Genomic DNA, 20,204 nt, shown 5'->3' on the forward strand with positions numbered 1-20,204 from the left:
GACCTACAGAGCATATCGAAGCAGTGTTCGAAAGGAAACAGCAAACTGGTGATGTATTTATAGACCTATCAGCGACGTACGATACGGTCTGATGCGAAGGGTTAATGCTCAACCTTGCAAAATTATAAGGTGCAAAAAGACCTTGGAGTTGTTCTTTTCTGCATTTAACCCATGCAGTGGCTGGAACACCCGTAAACTGAACGTGCTCGTCGGGGACCATCTTCTCCCAAACGAGCCGAATTCAAAATACCTGGGGGTCACGCTGGACCGCAGCCTTACCGATCGGGTGCATCTCGAAGGAGTTGCCCGGAAGAGAGAGAGAGAGAGAGAGAGAGAGAGAGAGAGAGAGAGAGAGAGAGAGAGAGAGAGAGAGAGAGAGAGAGAGAGAGAGAGAGAGAGAGAGAGAAGCGCCTAGTTTAACATTGTTGTAATGGACAATATTTTGCGTATTTTTATTTTTAGATTACCATTACAACAATGAGCCCATAATGAATTGGGTTATCAGACCTGCAAATAAGAGCACATTAGGTGGTATAAATTATGTAATAACGTGTTATGGATGAATTTTCAAGATTTAATTACACAATGTATGATCAACTTTATTGGACTTCCCCACTTGTTAAATTTGGGTATTAATTAAAGGTTAATTAAAAGGTCATCTGACCTATCTCACTCGATGTATGCAGATCTGACATCCGAACCCACTTATGGGCCTAGTTTTTAACATTGTTGTAATGGACAATATTATGCGTCTTTTTTTAGATTTTCATTTAGAAATTGGGTTATCAGTTCCGACCTAGGTGAACTCCATGGTTCCGACCTACAAATAAGTGCCCGTCGATCTCACTCTTAAACATGATATGATATGATATGATATGATATGATATGATATGATATGATATGATATGAAAATAACAATAAATACACTGTAAATTTATTCATTAATATAATAAATTTGGCTACATAATTTCACGTTGCGACCTTTTTAATGATATGGAGACAGTACAAACAGAAAATAGCGTACGAAAGTGAAAGTAGGAAATACAAGCAACTTAGACAGCTACAACTACAACTGTCACTGTTACTGAGGAGGTGAGGAGAAATCGACTAGAAATTTTGTTATCAACAATGTTGTGCACAATCAATTATATGACCTAGATAATCGTTAGATTTTAATTAAGTCCTGATCGTATTCAACAGGTAAATATTGGAATTAAAAAAAAGTATTTCAGCATGGATGGTGGTCTTTAGGTAGTTGCATGAAAATTTGAGATTGCAGCAATTGTTTTCAAAATAGTCTCATGCTATTCTGCAAGAAATACACTTTTCAATGGTACCAAAATTATGACAATGTGACAATTAGAACCAAAGTTACGGGATTATTAGTCCGCAAAAGTGGACCAAAATACTTAATATAATATAAGAGGAAAAAAGAAACTAAAACTGTGACCAGAGAGCAACCGAAAAGCGGGGGAAATGGAAAATCACGGTTATTTGGGGTGGAATACATATAAAACCATATATCAAAATGATCGCAAAGGAAAGACGAAGCAAATTAAAAAAAAATTAAATGATTATTATGCAATATTATGCAACGTCATGCAATTACATAACCCTAGAAAATGAAAAAAAAAGGCGCGAGGAACGGGTAATAACTTTAAAAACAGATTTGAGGGTGGTCTTCTTCCAGAGCATGCTTACAATACTATGGCTATGATTAATTTTGAACCCAAAAAATTGTTAAAACAAGAGGAAAGGAGCGTAAACGTATGAATTTTAGACACTAAAGTTGTGTCCTTGGGGAAGGCACTTAATATTTGGCATTGGCAAATGAGCAACAGACGAAAGATGACTGGTATTCGGAGAGAAGAAAAAAAACAAAAAACAATGAACAGGGCTAGAAATAAAGTTGAACAAGTGTCAGTAAATGCAACTTGCAAATTTACTGCCCAATGTTTTTGCATCCTTGGACAAGACATTTGGGCACCAACAGTACTCGGGAGAAACAAGCTTGCCGCTTTATATATGCAAACATGGTCAGTGATAAAAATGCAAAATTAAAAACAAGAACTACATAAGAGTGGTAGAGAAAACTTAACCTGAAAATGCAAAATTGAATATTACGTAACATATTACATAATAACAAACAATAAGCCGATAAATACCGACACTTTGCAAACTTTCTGCAACATAGGCATGTCATATATCAAACTGAACATCTCGAAGAGATGTATCATATGACTAACTATTAAACTACATTAAAATTGAAATGAACTTTAGAAAATTTGATAATTGCTTTGCATTCAACATCACTAAGAGAACAGATAATTAAAGGGTACTCACGTACTGACTCGCTTAAATCCATAAGATGGCTGAGATGTGGCAAAAGACAGAAGACAACAAAATCTAGGCACTCTGGGTTGTTGGCTGCATGGAATGTAGACACAGGCAATATCCAGGTAATGATACTGAATAAATACATCGAAGTCCAAGCAATGATACAGAAGTAGTTGGGGGAGACTGACGATCGAATTCATGTTGTTACTTCAATTTCATATTTAAAAATACAAGATAGATTATTGGAGCTGGAGGCGGCAGATGATCAAATTCATGTTGCTATTTCAATTTCATATTTAAAAATACGAGGCAGATTATTGGAGCTGGAGGAGGCAGACGACGGGAGTTGGAGGTGGCAGACAATCAAATTCATGTTGTTATTTCAATCTCATATTTAAAAATACAAGACAGACGACTGGAGTTCGAGGCGGCAGACGACTGGAGTTGGAGGTGGCAGACAATCAAATTCATGTTGTTATTTCAATTTCATATTTAAAAATACAAGGCAGATTATTGGAGCTGGAGGAGGCAGATGACGGTAGTTGGAGGTGGCAGACAATCAAATTCATGTTGTTATTTCAATCTCATATTTAAAAATACAAGGCAGATTATTGGAGCTGGAGGCGGCAGACGACGGGAGTTGGAGGTGGCAGACAATCAAATTCATGTTATTACAATTTCATATATTCAAAAATACAAGGCAGATTATAGGAGCTGGAGGTGGCAGACAATCAAATTCATGTTGTTATTTCAATTTCATATTTAAAAATACAAGACAGACGACTGGAGTTCGAGAAGGCAGACGACTGGAGTTGGAGGTGGCAGACAATCAAATTCATGTTGTTATTTCAATCTCATATTTAAGAATACAAGACAGACGACTGGAGTTCGAGGCGGCAGACGACTGGAGTTGGAGGTGGCAGACAATCAAATTCATGTTGTTATTTCAATTTCATATTTAAAAATACAAGGCAGATTATTGGAGCTGGAGGAGGCAGATGACGGGAGTTGGAGGTGGCAGACAATCAAATTCATGTTGTTATTTCAATCTCATATTTAAAAATACAAGACAGACGACTGGAGCTGGAGGCGGCAGACGACGGGAGTTGGAGGTGGCAGACAATCAAATTCATGTTGTTATTACAATTTCATATATTCAAATATACAAGGCAGATTATAGGAGCTGGAGGTGGCAGACAATCAAATTCATGTTATTTCAATCTCATATTTAAAAATACAAGACAGACGACTGGAGTTCGAGAGGGCAGACGACTGGAGTTGGAGGTGGCAGACAATCAAATTCATGTTGTTATTTCAATTTCATATTTAAAAATACAAGGCAGATTATTGGAGCTGGAGGAGGCAGATGACGGGAGTTGGAGGTGGCAGACAATCAAATTCATGTTGTTATTTCAATCTCATATTTAAAAATACAAGACAGACGACTGGAGTTAGAGGCGGCAGACGACTGGAGTTGGAGGTGGCAGACAATCAAATTCATGTTGTTATTTCAATTTCATATTTAAAAATACAAGGCAGGAAATGAAACATGAAAATGTGGTGTCATAATGAACGTCTGACTCTGAAAACAAAAAAAGTACTTCGATTATGATTAAATCAACAAAATTAAAAGTTATATAATAATTTTTGTTGTGGTAAAGAGTAAAGTAATGAATGAAATATACTTTCACTTGAATTGACTCTATCATGCTATTCTGTATTATTTGTATTGAAATTAACCACATTAAATTAAACCAACACACTTAACCTGCAGAACAAACAAAAATAAAAGATAAAAAATAATATCAGTGGAACATAATTTTTAGTTGTCCGGTATCATCCCAGTTAAAAAGTCATTTCAGTTTCAACATTCATTCATAAAATAAAACTAAAATTATGGATGGGACTATTTTCAGTCTTTTTACAGCAATTATTCAGCTTGAAATTATTTATACAAGTCACAAAAGCAAACGCAGTCGATAGTTTACAGACTGCACTGTACACAGGAGACTCGGGGATACATCGAGAGGCAATCCTGGTTGGCCGTCGCCAACTTCATGAACACGCGTCGTATTTAAAGTCACTAAAAGACGCTTTCGCCAGCATCAATCACCACCAAAATTCACACAAATAGAGAAAAATGGTTGGCGAATAATATAACATTAATTAAAAATAGGTAATATAATGAAAAATGTATTTAAAATGAAGTTAAAACTTACCAAATTTTCAAACAGCTGGCATCTGAACAAAGAATGAACGGATTAAAAATCTGAAAACGCCGCCTGATGCGCTGGCTTCTCCTCTTTAAAATGAGACCGGAAGTGACGAAATTAGTGCACAGGAAGCGATTCCACGGCAATGGAAGTAAAACTATGTTCACCGGTTAACACAATTTTCACTCCAGAGCCGTAACATCGATATCGGGGCTCGATCAGCGGCTCAGCCACGGGCGATGCGACTACCTCTGGTATTGTTCCACTTCCACTCACCCGAAGCCTCTCCATTGCCATGAGCATGAGCATGACCATTCATTTTCGTTAAATATTTTCACGATCCCAGGCTTCAGCTCAGGCACCGCTGTCTGTCAATAATGGAATGTTACACTTACACCACAACCTCAGCCTTGGGTTTTTGATTGGCCTGCCGGCTCTGAAACTGAGATACCTTTGACTAGGCCTGATCTGATACTGATAATCATCACCAATACTGAGCATTGCTTACTTAGAGCCAGTCATATTCATATGCTTGCTTAAATTTTATTTACATTTTAATGATAAAGGGATAAAGTTAAAGGGGACATTCATTATGAGTTGCACATCATCACATCACTCAGTGTCACTGCCACCTCATCATACGATATGTCCACACCTTGAGTTAGAATAAAAACATTATACCATTATATCTTTTGGTAGGGTGTGGTAGGGTGCGGGAGCTGCTCGTTGTCAGTTGTCAGTTGTCAGTCGGTAGGAGGGCGAGTGAGGGAGTAAGTCACGTTTTAGAAGTCCCGAAGATGACTAACCTTCAAAAGCGGTGGTCTATTATTCCCCTTTGTCTTACTTTTCTTGGGTACTTTTTAATTGTAATTCTAGAACTTTTTACTATCCAATTTCTCCCTTTTTACTGGCGCTGATAAGACCTAAATGTGTTGCAAGCAACTTAAAAAAACAAACAAAACAATCTAAATATTCGTGGTCTTTGGGAGATTACAATTGTAGTCGCTATTGTTAACGTTAACAATCAATTTGCCCTCGCATAGATAAAAGAGTGTCTTTGTGTTGGAAGATTTATTTGATTTGCCATGAGCATGTTGCAAAAGATACATGCATGACATATCTACATTATATATTTTGCCATTTTGTATGTATATATATATATATATATATATATATATATATTATATATATATATTAATATATTTATAATATATGTTACTTTTCTTTGTGTGTCATGATTGGAATCTTGATGAGGGAATGTTTTAAAGGAAAATGTATTGCTATGTATTTTTATGCACTATGTGTTAAAACCTATGTCGGTCAAAGGCTTCTATTAGCCTGACTACATTATCTATGAAACATTTTTAAAATGCCGACAATAAATAAATATTTGAATTGAATTGAATTTAAAAGGCAGTATGGGTCGGGCTTTGACAAAAGGCAGTATCTTAATTCTTTTTAACTTAAAAAATGCTGTTTTATTTCTAAATATAAAAATAGAGGTGATTCTTGGCAGCAAACCATGCAATAGAGCCCCGCCACTGGGGTAGGGGCAGAGCCTAGAAAGAGGAGCTACGTTAGCTCTCCTCTTTCTAGGGGCAGAGTACCGTCTAATACTATTATTAGATAATGCTGGACTAGGTACCTATTAATAAAATAAACACTGGTTGAATACGGAGAGAAAATTAATGATCAACTGGTAATGGGATTGGGGGGTAACCAGCGACTTCTCATAAGTAGACGATGGGGGTAACCATTAACATCTCCACAACCCACAAACGACCGAGGCGCTGGACGCAGGGGAGACCATGGTGAATCGATATCAAAGAGAAAAAGTCGCCGACTCTTGGGTTGTGGAAATGGTTGGGGGGGGGGGGGGGGGCACAGACTACTAGGAGCTGGCACGGGAAGCAATTCAGACTCGGGTCCGAATAGCCTTTTCCTTCAGTTTTTCCCATGTGTCAGACTGACAGCTGATACCCCTTCTTCAGACTGTAGAAAGATCGTTGCGTAACTAAGACTATCAGAATATGACTGACTCAGCTGATACCCCTTCTTCAGACTGTAGAAAGATCGTTGCGTAACTAAGACTATCAGAATATGTATTATTTGTCCTGATTTTATCTGGACATCATGTAAAGTTGTTAGAAAAGCGTATCCTTAAGACCACAGTTACTTTGACTAACTTTTGTTCCATTTGAAGGGTTTTAGCTCTTTTCTTTTTTATTTCTAACTGGACTTCGTATTGAACAATGATTTAGTCTTTCTCATCAAATAAAGTGGGTTTAGACTACCTGTTGATAGTTACTATACCATTATTGTTATTTTCATTTCAATCAATTTTATGTAATTATCAATAATTAAAATAAATTGAAAAACAAAAAGTAAAACGAAACTATCTATACTGCCACAGGAGACTATTCAGATTCGAGTCCGAATAACGTGTTGGGGATCCCGATAGCTCAATTGGCAGAGCACTTGCTTCACAATCAAAGGGACTGGGTGCAGTAGTGATTTTTTACTGACCCCCCTGCCCACCCAGCACTGATTGGGTAGCTGGGTATATGAGATCTGGTGGAAAGTACTTTGCGATAGACAAGAGTCCTGTCCTTTTCATGCTATAGAAACAGGGATAAACTCCAGCTTCATGGTCCTAGTGGCTCTGAAGGACTACTTTACTATTATTATATTATATAACCCCTTTAAAATGTATCTGAAGAAATTTTTTCCTTCAGCTTTGTACTAAAAATAGATTTGTTATGCATATTGATATCCTGACCATAATGGCATTTCTTAATGTTGTTAAATACGAGAACCAATCATTATAAAAGAGCATACATTTTGATAAGAATTTATATAGGTGCAGCCGTAGGGCATTGGAGTGATATATTAATAACATTTTTATACCCCTGAATATGAATTTTGAACTAATTTACCAAAATGCGTGCTCCCAAGGTCGTGCAGTGGCATTGGAAACTTGCTTGAAAATCCTAATGCTGGCGTTCAAGAATCTTATATTCCCTTCAAAAGTAACAAACCAATTTTTCTAGTTTTTAACCCTGGGGTTAGCTTGTATTTGAGGGCTTTCCACTCCTCTCCCAATATTATAGGGAGGAAAATGGAGAATTTGAAGCGGGGTCATTGGCAGAGCCATCTCTAATACTGCTCCACAATGTGCAGAAAGCAAGCTGATTGACTTTAATTTTACTGTCTTGATCTTATGAGCTATTAGCCATTTTTTTTTCAAAATTACATATGTTCTTAAGTATATATTTTATTTCATAGATAATTACATATTTGGTGTTGATCAAACCTGAAAACTTATAATGACTGACATTGGTTCTTGTGACGAGGAAGCAAGGAAGGATGTTTTGAAAGAAGGACCTGTCAGTTGTGGGGGCAGGCAGATGAAATTGCTGCTGACAACTAGTGGATTGACTCTTAAAGATATTGCATCTGGTGGAGCTAAGAGGAGTAAAGGTAAATGTGTGAATTGTTATCAAGGTGTCAATTGTTGAATGATTAATGGTTATTATATATATTGCACCATGCTGTTGAGTACAAATTATGTAATAAATAAGTTCAGGCAAAAAGAAAAAAAAAACGTTTATAATTTCAATAGTTCTTTATATATCAGTAGTTCTTTATTTTAGTTCACCTGTCTTTTATTCATAATTTTCTGTCATCACCATGACCCCCTGCTTTGCTTTTGTGAATGATTTTTCATACCCAATGCCTTTTTCTCTCTCCCCTACCAATGTACACATGCACACACACACGCACACACACACACACACACACACACACACACACACACACACACACACAAAAACATAAATCATTCTAAAATATTGGTCATTTTATGAATGTACGCTACTAAATACAGGCTGGTTATTTATATCATTGATAAACGAAGAAGGAAAAAAAAACCTTCGTAGTAGGCATGTGTTATGATTTTATTGAAATGGTAATTTTTGAAAATGGGGCACAGAGACGTGTCTAGAATCTCCTTCATTTCATTCCAAATGTGTTTCTCATAAATGTGTTCTATTGTAGCTATTATCCTTAGCTTGGATGATGAATTGTGTTTGGTTTCTTACATCTGTTTATATTTAAGGTTATACAATGTTTTTCAATAGGAAGTGGATTTTTGTTTAATGAGTTTGAGAAATACAAACCAAGGCATGCATCTGCCCTCACCACCGTCACAATAGTCAAAATTCAATATTAGTAAAACTTTGCTTGGGTGTTCGTTTGTTCAGTCATTTTATACACATTATCCTTCTCGATTCAGGTATGAATGGCAGTGATGGATTTGTAAAAGTTCTGCTTTAAAAAGATGCTTATCAGACAGATAGATGACTTGCATTGTATAACCATAAAAGTGCGCCGTATGAATAATTTTATTGGTCTATCAACATGTTAATTTACGTAGATAGATTGTTTTGTTTTCACTATCTAAATTTAGATGGGTGTTTTTTTTTACATAAATGTATTGTGTAGATATTAAGCAAATTTGTCCCTCCAAGGCATTGACTTACTGTGGTGTGATGTTATTGCTGCTCAGCCAAGCAAGAAATTCAAAGGCAGTGATGAGAAAAAAGGTTTTTGCTTGCATTATATGGAACTGCAGTCAAACAGGAAGCTCCAAAGCAAAAGAATGGACATTTTGTCTTACGAGGACCCTGGAGATGTGTGGATTGATTATATTCAGAAACAATGCACTTCAGGTTAGAATTTATTGTTTGGATTTCATAGAGTCACTTTAGGGCTGTGTAACAAATGTCTGTCATCTTACTCGTACTCTTGTTTTGACCAGATTCAGTAAATTATTATAAATCAGGTGCTCACATAGAGATTATGATGATTAGATGTTGATTCTGTTTTATTTTCATAATATTTTTTTTGACATAAGTGCTATACCAGAACAACCTTTGATTTCTTACCACATTTTATAATTTTTTTTTCTCATTAATGTGTATAGTGTTTCATTACAAACATTTGCTGCTAAAAAGATTTTCACTCGGAAACAGAACAATATGATATCTAATTCTGTAACAGTTGAGCAATGTTGAGCATGATCGGTCATCAGATGGAGGGCAATAATAGCAAAATGCTGACTTCTGTGTAATGTCCTTGAACTAGGCACTTGATACACTTTTCCCACTAGAACAAGATGTAAATGAATTCCTGGCTCTAAGCAGTGATGGATTTTCAAGAGTTAGTATAAAAAGTATCCTTCCAGGTGTTTGCACTGTATGAAAAGGACATTTTGTTCCATATTGACAACTGATGGAATAAATGAAACATTTTGAAGTGCTGTTAGCAGGGTAACTTTGTTCAAATAAATATTTATATATCTATTATCTCACCTTTTAAAAAATAGTTCTTGTCTACACATCTGTTTCAGCCAATGGCTTCTCCGAGGCAGCGAAATATGTTGTAGATATTTTGTGTTGTTTAATACAGTGCTAATTGTTGCTTATGTGTTTGTGTGTATATACATGTATATGTAGGTGTGCATGTGATGTGCAAAGGGGGGGGGGGGGGGGGGGGGTAGGTTTGGAGATTATTGTTGTGTGAGGTTATTGAGGTGAGTAGCAGACTGATGATAGTAGATGTTTTTTTCTGTCACAACTGTCATCGGACAAAAATTTCTTAAACTGATAGATACCTGTTTCCCACATGACCACAGGCTACACAAAATACTGAACAGAAACACAATAAAGGTAAGCTTCTCCTGCATGAACAACATCGGAGACATAATTAAAGCACATAACAGGTGCATACTAAATGTTCACAACCAACAAAACACTACACCATAAAAGCAGTGCAACTGCAGAAATAAATGTTGCAGTCAGGAAGCACCTATTTTTAAAAATTGATATTTGTTTATTTATTATTATTTTTTATTTATTACAAATTAAAAAAAAAAATTCAATGGACATCAACAGTAGTAACCTGTCTGACAGTCAATATTATAAAGAGAAAGACATTGTTGTTTTCTTTTTTAAAATTGCAGTTGCAGATCGCCCCAAAAGACTCTTTGTTTTGATAAATCCAATTGGTGGATCTCAATCAGGGCAACAAGTATATGAGAAGAAGGTGGGCCCATTATTTGAATTGGCTCAAATTCATGCTGATGTTCAAGGTGAGTAAATGGTTAAATTTTATCCGTTCACTGCAAACTGCTTTTATATGGAACAGTACTGTTATATGAAAATCATTCCCATTAAGCATCATTCTTATTAGCCAATTCCACAAATGGCCTCTGTAATTGGAGCATCGGGAGACTACATGCATGCATATTACAGTAGAAATATTAAGTAATTCACAGCATCAATTCATTTGTTTATTTAATATCTCATCTTTCATTCATTGCAACATTTAACACTATATTCATATTATTGTTATTGTTGTTGTCAACATCATCACCATCATTATCATAATCATCATCATCATTATTATAATTATTATTGTTGCTGTTGTTGTTATTGGTGTTATTAGTATGCACGGCTCGATAGTCTGTAAAATGCTTTGAGGCCATTTAATCAATATTTCGCCATAAAAGCCTATGTTTTGTTTTTGGTTTTATTTTAGATATTATCATTAAGTATAAAGGGCTGAGAATCTTCCGCCTAAATGGTGGTTTATCCCCGCCCACCATCATCACAATTCTGCCTTTTTCAAATTTTTCTAAGAATACAAAAGACTCACCACGACCACTACATCAACATCTCTACCACCACTGCTATTACAACTATCACCACATCATCTTCTCTACCATCACCACCATTACTACTACCTCTACCAAATCATCATCCCAACCACCACCACTTTTACAACCACCACAACATCATCATCCCTACCACAACAACTACTACAACCACCACCACATCAACATCCCCACCACCACCACCATTGCTACAACTACTACCGCATCATCCATACCACCACCATTACAACTGCCACCACATCATCATCCCTGCAAACCACAACCACCATACCATCACTCCTGTCAACACTACTACAACCACCACCACACCATTACTACTACCACCATTACTACAACAACCACCACACCATCACTCTGACCGCCACTACTACAACCACCACCAAATCATCCTACCTATCATGAGTACTACAATTACCACCACACTTTCATCTCTACCACAAGTACTATAACCATTACACCATCATACCAAATAATCATGTAAGTGTTTTTTATAGTGAAAATTTTGGGTGGGTAGTGGGTGTTGAACCCTCCTCATCACCATTATTCTCTGCTATGACAAATTACTAAACAAAAACAAACACTACTACAGCAGCTAATGATGGAGCAACATTGCTTGGTGTTGTGTGATCATGACTAACCAACAGAGGGAAATGACTTGTAATTTAATTCATGGAAATCTTTGGATTATGTCGACTTCCAACTCAAGAATGCTTCGGCATTAAGCACGCCTAAGCCTCTTCCCCATGACTATGCTTAAAGGCGGCATGGACTGTGCTCGTGGGGAAGAATTCCATTTTCACTGCCTATTTCATCCCGACATAATATGGCTTTGATATGATGAGTTACTTATAATCGGTTTATTGCTCACAATCTTGAGCAATTCTTTTACAGGGTCTACGATAAATGGGATGTTTATTAATGCTAATTAGTGTATAACATTTGTACCTACATATGCATCCTTTTTATTTCTCACTGCTTCACAGTTCTTCTACAATGGAGAATATTTGTTTGTTTCTCAATTGTTGTACTTTATTATTGCGTTTTTTACTGCTCATAATGAGCGTTTTTAACTCCAACTGATTCTTTAAATATGCATATATTATATTAAAAAGGCTGCATTCTCACTTTTTTAATAAACAATGCTCAGTATGTTTATGAAGAGTTACAATTAGAACACTGAAGTACCACAGATTTCAACAGTATTCTTTTCTCATCATTTGGCTTTGCCAACAAATGCATCATGTATGCAATCTTTTAAATTTCTTTTTCTCTCCGCGATATGGTCAATTGTGTTTTTAAATTCTCTATTTCTCCTTTACTTTTCAGTCACGGAAAGAGCTAAGCATGCCCTGGAAATTGCTGAAAACCAAGACTTTTCCTCTTACGATGGGTAAATAAACAAATGGCAATTTCAAAGTACAAAATTTAAAATTAATAACTCACAGAAAATCTACTTACAAGACCAGAGTAATCAGGCTCTTTTAATATTTTGATAGAGTTAATGCTCCTGTTTCAGTGTTATATACTACCAATCATTGCTATGGACTTTCATTACATGCTTTATTGAAAATGAAGAAAGGGTCAATTAGAGCCACCTGATTCTTGGATCTGGAGTTTTTCCTAGTTTCTCTAGTATAAAACAAACAATCATAATTGCTCGTTATCCTCTTAATTGAATATTATTTTTTTGCAAAGAATTCCCACCAAATCCAGATAAGGTCTAGCTGCCCAAGCACAGGGAGATTGAAAATTTTAGTAATATCTTTTTCTAATGACAGATGAAGATTATTTCGATTTTTTTTGTTTTTGTTCTCCTAGAATTGTTGTACTTGGTGGCGATGGGACCTACCATGAAATTGTTCAAGGCTTGACTATCCAGACACAGAAAGCAGCTGGTGTGGAGTACCATGATAAAAATGTCAAATTAAAACCCTTGTCAAAACCAATTGGTATTATTCCTACAGGTCAGTTGTGGCAATTTAGACTTTCTTACCGCGCATATTGCATTTTTGTTTGTTAAAGAATTTGTAAACCCTTAAAAGTTTCTCATGACTGTGAAATAAAGTAGATATAAATACAAGAACAAACTTTCTAAAAATCATAAAAATCAATCTACCCTTTCCGCAGGACATCAAAGGACATCAAATGCTTTTGCATTATTTGTTTATTATAGCATATGCAGTGCTTTATCTGACACACATTCTTAGTGAGATTACATTCATAACACCTCTTCCCAATTTTCACCACAGTTATATAGCGCTTTATGCAAGTTTAGTGGATATTACGTTTATAAAGGCTCATGCTTTTTTAAAATTTAATATATATAATGATAAAAAATAGATGAAAAGTTAATTTTCACCATGGATGTTTGACTATGCCAAATGCACTTAAAAATTTCCCCCCAAATTTATATTGATCCTAATTTCAATTGCATACTTGACAAATAACTGCCCATTTACACGGGTGTATATTATCAGCATCTTATTGTTACTTCATCAGTGAATGTTTGCCCTTTTCTGTAACTTTTCTACAGCCTTGTGGACAATTTTGAAATCACCTCTGGCAATGTAAATACGCTTCTGAGTGGAGAATATTAGTGTCCAAATGCATTACGACTGATGCATTTGACCTTAATGAGATTTGGAATGTCATTCTCATTTTAATTGAAAAGTTGACTTCAAATGAAGGGCTTTTACTTTATTGAAATGGAAATCATACTTTTTAAAATGTAGGAATCAAATTATCATAGTTATAAATGCATTGTCTTACTTCAATAATTCAAGTAATTGATTTCAATTAATAATTACTGTGATAGCCACCAAAAGAAAAAAAATTACAAAAATTGGGGGAACATTTATGATTCGCACAGTCTGGAGCACCAAACATTTTAAAAAATGATTTTAAAAGTGGTTTTAACAAATGAAAAATTCATTCCTTTATTGATAGTGATGATAATATGCCTAAAAATCTTGAGATTTTAATGTAAGTGTAACAGTATTATGTAAAAGAACTTTATAGATTCTCTTCTCAGCGATGACAAACTTACTTGTTAGACTTAAAACAGTGAATAAATTCTATAATACCAACTGAATTAAAAAACAAAATCAAATCAGAGAAAACAGAAACAAATCATGAATGTTTACAACTTATACAGGCACACTGTGATCTCACATATCTTTGAGAATTTAAATTGATGATCAAAAAATATATATTTCAGGTACTGGCAATGGACTGTCAGGGTGGTTCAATGGAGTTCAAGATGTAGAGACTGCCGTTCTTAGAGTTATCAGAGGTTTGTATAAGAATTATCTTGGAATTTGCCTTAAGGAATAATATTTCAAATTTAGAACCATCAATGAAACAACTTTAAGCACTTGGAGCATGGTGATTCTGTCATTCCATGGAAATGGACTTTGTAAAGTTTCATACTTGTTTATTTTTTTTTTTTACTAATATATTGCTATTTTTGTTTACAGCTTTTCTGCTCTTGCATCTAATACCTGATTTTCTTATGCCTGCCCACATATAATGTTGTGGTCACAACAAAACCTAAATTAGGTAAGAGGGCTTGAGACAGCATTGTGATACCTTTAGGAAAGATATTTTGCACACATTTTCGTTCTATTGGAGATGAATGTTGAATTTGGAGTTCCCTCCTGAGTTGTTTTTGTAGGAACATTTTAGGCAAATGCCTAGGAGGCTGTCTTGTTCTAAGCGTTTAATGCACATTGTTCCATCATTAGTAGATCAAAAAAGAAATGCCAAGTGCTTACAGCATGGCATCATGGAGAATAAGTGCGATTTAAATGAAATCTTTTCTTTTTCTTTTATTCTCATGAGTTTGTCTTCAATTAAAGCAAGAGAAAATATATTTTTCTTTCATCAATCCATTTAAAACAGAGACATACATCAATAATATTGTGAAATCATTTCTTACTTTAAAAAAACAACAGGAGTGCATCACTCAGCATCAATTTTTTCTGTACACAATGATGGAAAGCTGTTTGCAATTTGTGGACTTCTTATTGGATATGGATTTTTTTCTGACATGATAAAGAGGACTGATGAATTACGTTGGATGAAAAGAGCTCGGTACCCATGTAAGATTATGACTTCTGTCATCAATAAAGTAGTGTTGTCATTTACAGAGCAGGTCACAAACATCGTTTTAAAAAATATTTATGTTAATGATGATTTGGCACAGGTGTATGGATTGTGATTTTTATACATCTAGCATACAGTATCAAGAAATCTTATGTAATGATTTTATTTTAAATAATCAAGAAATAATTTGGAATTAATCATTTCATCGTTTAGGATTATAAAGATATTTTTCCTTGTCCTCAACCACCTGGTACCCATTACTATCTGCTATAAGTTAACATACATAGAAGCCTAACCTAATCACTCACTGCTGCTTTGACAAGGAAGCTAGACTAAAAATATGATCATAGGACAAAAGGTCAACCATGGTCTGTGAGTATCATGTATTCTATCAATTAAGCTAGTTGAACCCTGTATATGTGTGGTGATCTGACAAAACCTGTCAGATGTCGGGTTCCCAATTTATTATGTATTTGGATGGAGGCACCATTTCTGAATAAAATTTGGTTTAATTTTGTAATTGTCTGAATTAGGGCCCAGCTTATTTACATTTGAAGGGAGGGATGTCAAATAAAAAAAAATTGGAGAAAATGGCTTTTAAAAACAAAACATACGTATTAATTGCAAATTATTTAAAATACAGTTACATTATCATCACAACAGCACTTGTTCGCTACATTCATACCCAAAAATTTAAAAAAATAAAGCCCTTCTGTATCACAAACCAAAAATTTTGATTTCCCCCCCCCCCTTTGTCCCTTCTTGCCTCTGCGATGTGGTACTTTAGGAGGAGCTTACTTCCTTGCTGCCTGATTGCTCTCTAACTCACCTAGGACAAGAGGGTAATAGAGTAACCAGATCCTAAACACTTTTATGAAGAAATTTTAGAAATGGCAAACAGAAAAAGATCACTGATAACAAAAATCATCAAACGCCAAATGGAATTTTTAGGACACATTATCCGCCACCCTGGTTTGGAAATACTCGCCTTGACTGGAAAGATGAATGGAAAAAGAATAAGAGGAAGACAAAGAATAACGTATTTGAAAGGGATAAGAACTTGGACAGATGAAGCTGAGAAAGGTGGCGCTGCTTTAATAGAATTGGCAAGAGATAAATCAGCTTGGCGGAAGATGACCTCCGACGTCTGCTTCAGATATGGAACTACATGAGATGAGAAACACTTTTATAAATGAAAGATCTTATTTGATTAGACAAATACCACCATCTCTCTGCAATTTGGATGAATGACAGATGGTATTTTGTCTCTGACTGAGACTGCACCTCTCGAAATTGAAGTCGAAGTACGTACCATCACTGCCACTATCATCATCACTTTCAGTGACTAAATTGTTGTCATCTCTCATATCACAAAACTAACTCGCGCGACATCTGACTGATTTTTTCAGATCACCAAATATATGGGATGACATACAATTATTTACTGTTTATATTTATTTTTCATTGTTATCATTTTTACTTTTTATATGGTGCCAGATACTCTTTTGACTAGTATGTTTGGCAAGACAAGGGGATGGCATTGTGATTTGGAGTATCAGGTTAAATCTGATGTGCCAGGTGGAGAAAATACCAGGTAATTTTGTTTGAAAAAAGAAAACTGTTATTTTTCAGTTGTTTTTTTTATTTTTTTCCCCAGTAACTTCAGCATTAGTTTGTCAATTCCTTACGACCTACATTTTCTTCTCTCAGTTTTTTAAATGTCAAAAGACAGAAAACTTTTTTTTAACCCTGTCAACAATATATGATAATACCCTCTGTTGATGAACAAAAGGTGGTGACTACTGCTGGGATCTTTGACCTCTTCAACTCCTACATATTTGTTGTCCCCTTTCACATAGCTAATTGTCCTTATCATTGAGTAAAGTGACTTGGTTCTGCTAAGGATGTGACCGATCACTGAAAGAGAGTCAGATTTAGTTATGTGTATATGTGTGTATATATATATATATATATATATATATATGTGATTGTGTGTGTGTGTTTTATGTTATTTTGTTATGCAAATTATCTCTCAACGTGAATATGCAGTAGGTCACTCGCCATAAGCCATTTTTTTATAATAATAAATCATTGAGCAAGGGTTCACGTTGTTCTCTTGCTAGTAGGGGAAGTCACTCTTTTTTATGTTCATTAAATAGGAATTGTTTCCTCATGCGTTTGTTTACGGAACATTCCCCCTTCGCCCCTCCTCCTCTTAGATATGATATAAATAATCCTTGCTTCTCTCATTGTATTAAAATCATTACAGTGCAAGTGAGAATACAGAACAGGGGGCAGAATGTGGAGCAAGTGGTATGTTGTTTACATTGGAGAAACATTGATATTAATTTCCATGCATTGTAGTTATGATGTAAAATACTGTTTGTCCTTTAAGGTATGCTTATCTAGGTTTTCAACTAGCTGTATAAACAAAATTGATGAACATGTACAAAGGTCACTGTGTCAGCTAAAGAGTATGATTATCCAGTAGGCCAACACTTAGCCATGAGGAACAATTTAGATAACTATTAAATATAAGCACATGCCACTTTTAAGTTTATCATCAGGAAAATGATAACAGTGGTGAAAATTGTAATAATAATAATAATAATAATAATAATGATAATTATAATAATAATAGTAATAATAATGAAAATAATAATAATAATAATAATAATAATAATAATAATAATAATAATAATAATAATAATAATAATAATAATGATAATAATAATGATAATAATAATAATAATAATAATAATAATAATAATAATAATAATAATAATAATAATAATAATAATATTTTTATACTAATGGACATTATGTCACATGAATCTAAAACAAGGAAGATTAATCAAATTCATTATTGACTGGTTTTCAAGCTCTTACGAACTTTTTGTCATGTCTAATGGGGCCTAACACTATTTAACCTTTACAACATTGATAATCTGATTGAGTTTTTTCTGTTTCCATATTCAGCTTTCGTTGATTAGAGAAAGTTGGCCCTTTTTTTTTTGACAGTCATTTGTAAAGCTTATCGGAAGTGGTCAAACACCTTTTAGCCTCGTCCCATTGCTTCTTGATAATAGTTTGTATAATTTCATTTTTATATTAATAAAAAAAAAATTTTGAAATAGAAAATGGACAAAAACTACACTTTAGACCTGTAAATTCTCAGTCAATTAACCGAAATCAGTCATTTCGTAAAATTCAAATATTATGTTAAAAAATGAAAGAAAGAAATGAAGAAAGAAGGAATTCATGAATCGTAGTCGAATGACCGTAAAGTAATTAGGAATGTTCCACAGCGCTACGCATAGCTCATGGGCCATTTATATTAACTATGGATATGTTGCCAAGGCTAAGCGACACTTTTTAGAATTGCCGTGTCTGGTGTCTGAACACATCCCAGTGTATTTTCACATAGCCTTCGTGAAATTATTTCCAAACCTGTCGTGATCCCAATGGTAGCCAATTTTAATTGAGCCGCTGAGCGATAAATTTCACTGTTTCGTCTAAGCCAAAATGACCACATTTACCTGGTGGAACGTAAAAGTATGAAAAAGTAAAATGCGAAAGTCAGAAGTGCTTTATGTTGACACCTTCAAATCGGAAGTTCTATGATTGCTACAAGCACATCTCGATTGCCTCGCATTGTAAACAAACTGGTTGACCGTTTCTAGTTTCTTCACTGATTGGGTACCTAATTATAAAGAACAATGGTAAGTAGCCTAATTAATTCCAGCGCAAGTTAGTTTTCTGCCATTGTTGTGCTCAAGCGAGTTTGCTGTTTTCTATTCATTTCGATTCTTTGGATTTTTCCACTACGAATTAAGAAGAGGTTCTGTCAATTTTTATAGAGCTCATTTACAGGTCTATACACTTATATTTACACTTTTTTTGGTATCGAGCAGTATTGATTAAGGGGCAAAATTACCTAGTACTGATATCAATTAGTGCCCATTCTTACACACTTTTTCCTTTGGATTTTTGATTTTCACTTGTTTTCATAAATGGATTACTGAGAAAAATCAAGATAAATTGAAAGCACATTTATTAAAAGTTGAGCTCTGACATTCGGTGTAAATGTGTTGAACTTGTGTTAGATTGAGATTGTATACTTGTCATTGGGGCTTTGACTTAACATGGGGTGTGCTTTATTGAATTCCCACATAGAATAGGATTTATGCTTTTGTGTTCCTCCAAATTAATCTGATCATCTTAATGTTGAAGGCTTGATATGTTCTAGTGTCAGGTGGGTGTGGAGTGAGGGGGTGGGGGGTGGGATTAATTCAGCTACGGTTACCTTAAGTGATTGGTTTTATTGCCATCGATTTACAATTCTTATACAGTTGAGATTTTCTTCATTTGCAAGAATGACCATTTTGACCGTCCAAAAACGTTGGATTTGTAGTAACATTCTCTAATAGATTGTTCTAGATGGCCAATCAGTCTTCTTTTCAACCTCATTGTGAGCCAATAAAATAATCGAAAATATTATGTGATCTTTGAATAAAACTGTTACAGTAACAATACACTGCATTTTTAAGGCACTTTTTCATATCATGCTCATAAGGTGCACCAATGCAATTGTTTTAAAAACAGCAAAGCCTTGAATCCTTTTAATATATCCTGTTGATGGGCAAAGTCATCAACTGTTTGAAAGTTGGTACCAGATGCAAGTGATATTTCTAAATTTTAAACTTCCTCCTCATGATGTGCAGGAGTTTGTTCCTTGAAAATTAAGCTGTCTATGGGATTGGTTGGATGTATCAAAATGTATTTTTTTGAGAGTTAATATGACTGAAACTGCT

The 20,204-nt window shown here is 34.8% G+C and overlaps 1 protein-coding gene across 4 annotated transcripts in view; it reads left to right on the forward strand.

The window, feature by feature from the left end:
• Positions 1 to 1,023: 1,023 nt before the first annotated feature.
• LOC144962392 (ceramide kinase-like) overlaps positions 1,024 to 20,204 on the forward strand; it is a 30,147-nt gene continuing 10,966 nt past the window's right edge. Inside the window, exons 1-10 of one of the 4 annotated variants that reach the window (XM_078895285.1) lie at positions 1,024 to 1,092; positions 7,836 to 8,030; positions 9,080 to 9,280; positions 10,573 to 10,701; positions 12,613 to 12,676; positions 13,105 to 13,250; positions 14,504 to 14,578; positions 15,240 to 15,386; positions 16,888 to 16,984; positions 17,660 to 17,703. In XM_078895285.1, coding sequence (XP_078751411.1) covers positions 7,877 to 8,030; positions 9,080 to 9,280; positions 10,573 to 10,701; positions 12,613 to 12,676; positions 13,105 to 13,250; positions 14,504 to 14,578; positions 15,240 to 15,386; positions 16,888 to 16,984; positions 17,660 to 17,703 — 1,057 coding nt within the window. In that variant the 5' untranslated portion in view covers positions 1,024 to 1,092; positions 7,836 to 7,876. Of the gene's footprint in view, positions 1,201 to 7,835; positions 8,031 to 9,079; positions 9,281 to 10,572; positions 10,702 to 12,612; positions 12,677 to 13,104; positions 13,251 to 14,503; positions 14,579 to 15,239; positions 15,387 to 16,887; positions 16,985 to 17,659; positions 17,704 to 20,204 lie in introns of those variants that run through there. The other 3 variants (XM_078895284.1, XM_078895286.1, XM_078895287.1) reach the window with 3 other exon arrangements.

The sequence above is a fragment of the Berghia stephanieae genome, chromosome 1, assembly GCF_034508935.2.
Source record: "Berghia stephanieae isolate SIO BIC M18660-M18661 chromosome 1, UCSD_Bste_1.3, whole genome shotgun sequence".
Taxonomy (NCBI): Eukaryota; Metazoa; Mollusca; class Gastropoda; order Nudibranchia; family Aeolidiidae; genus Berghia; species Berghia stephanieae.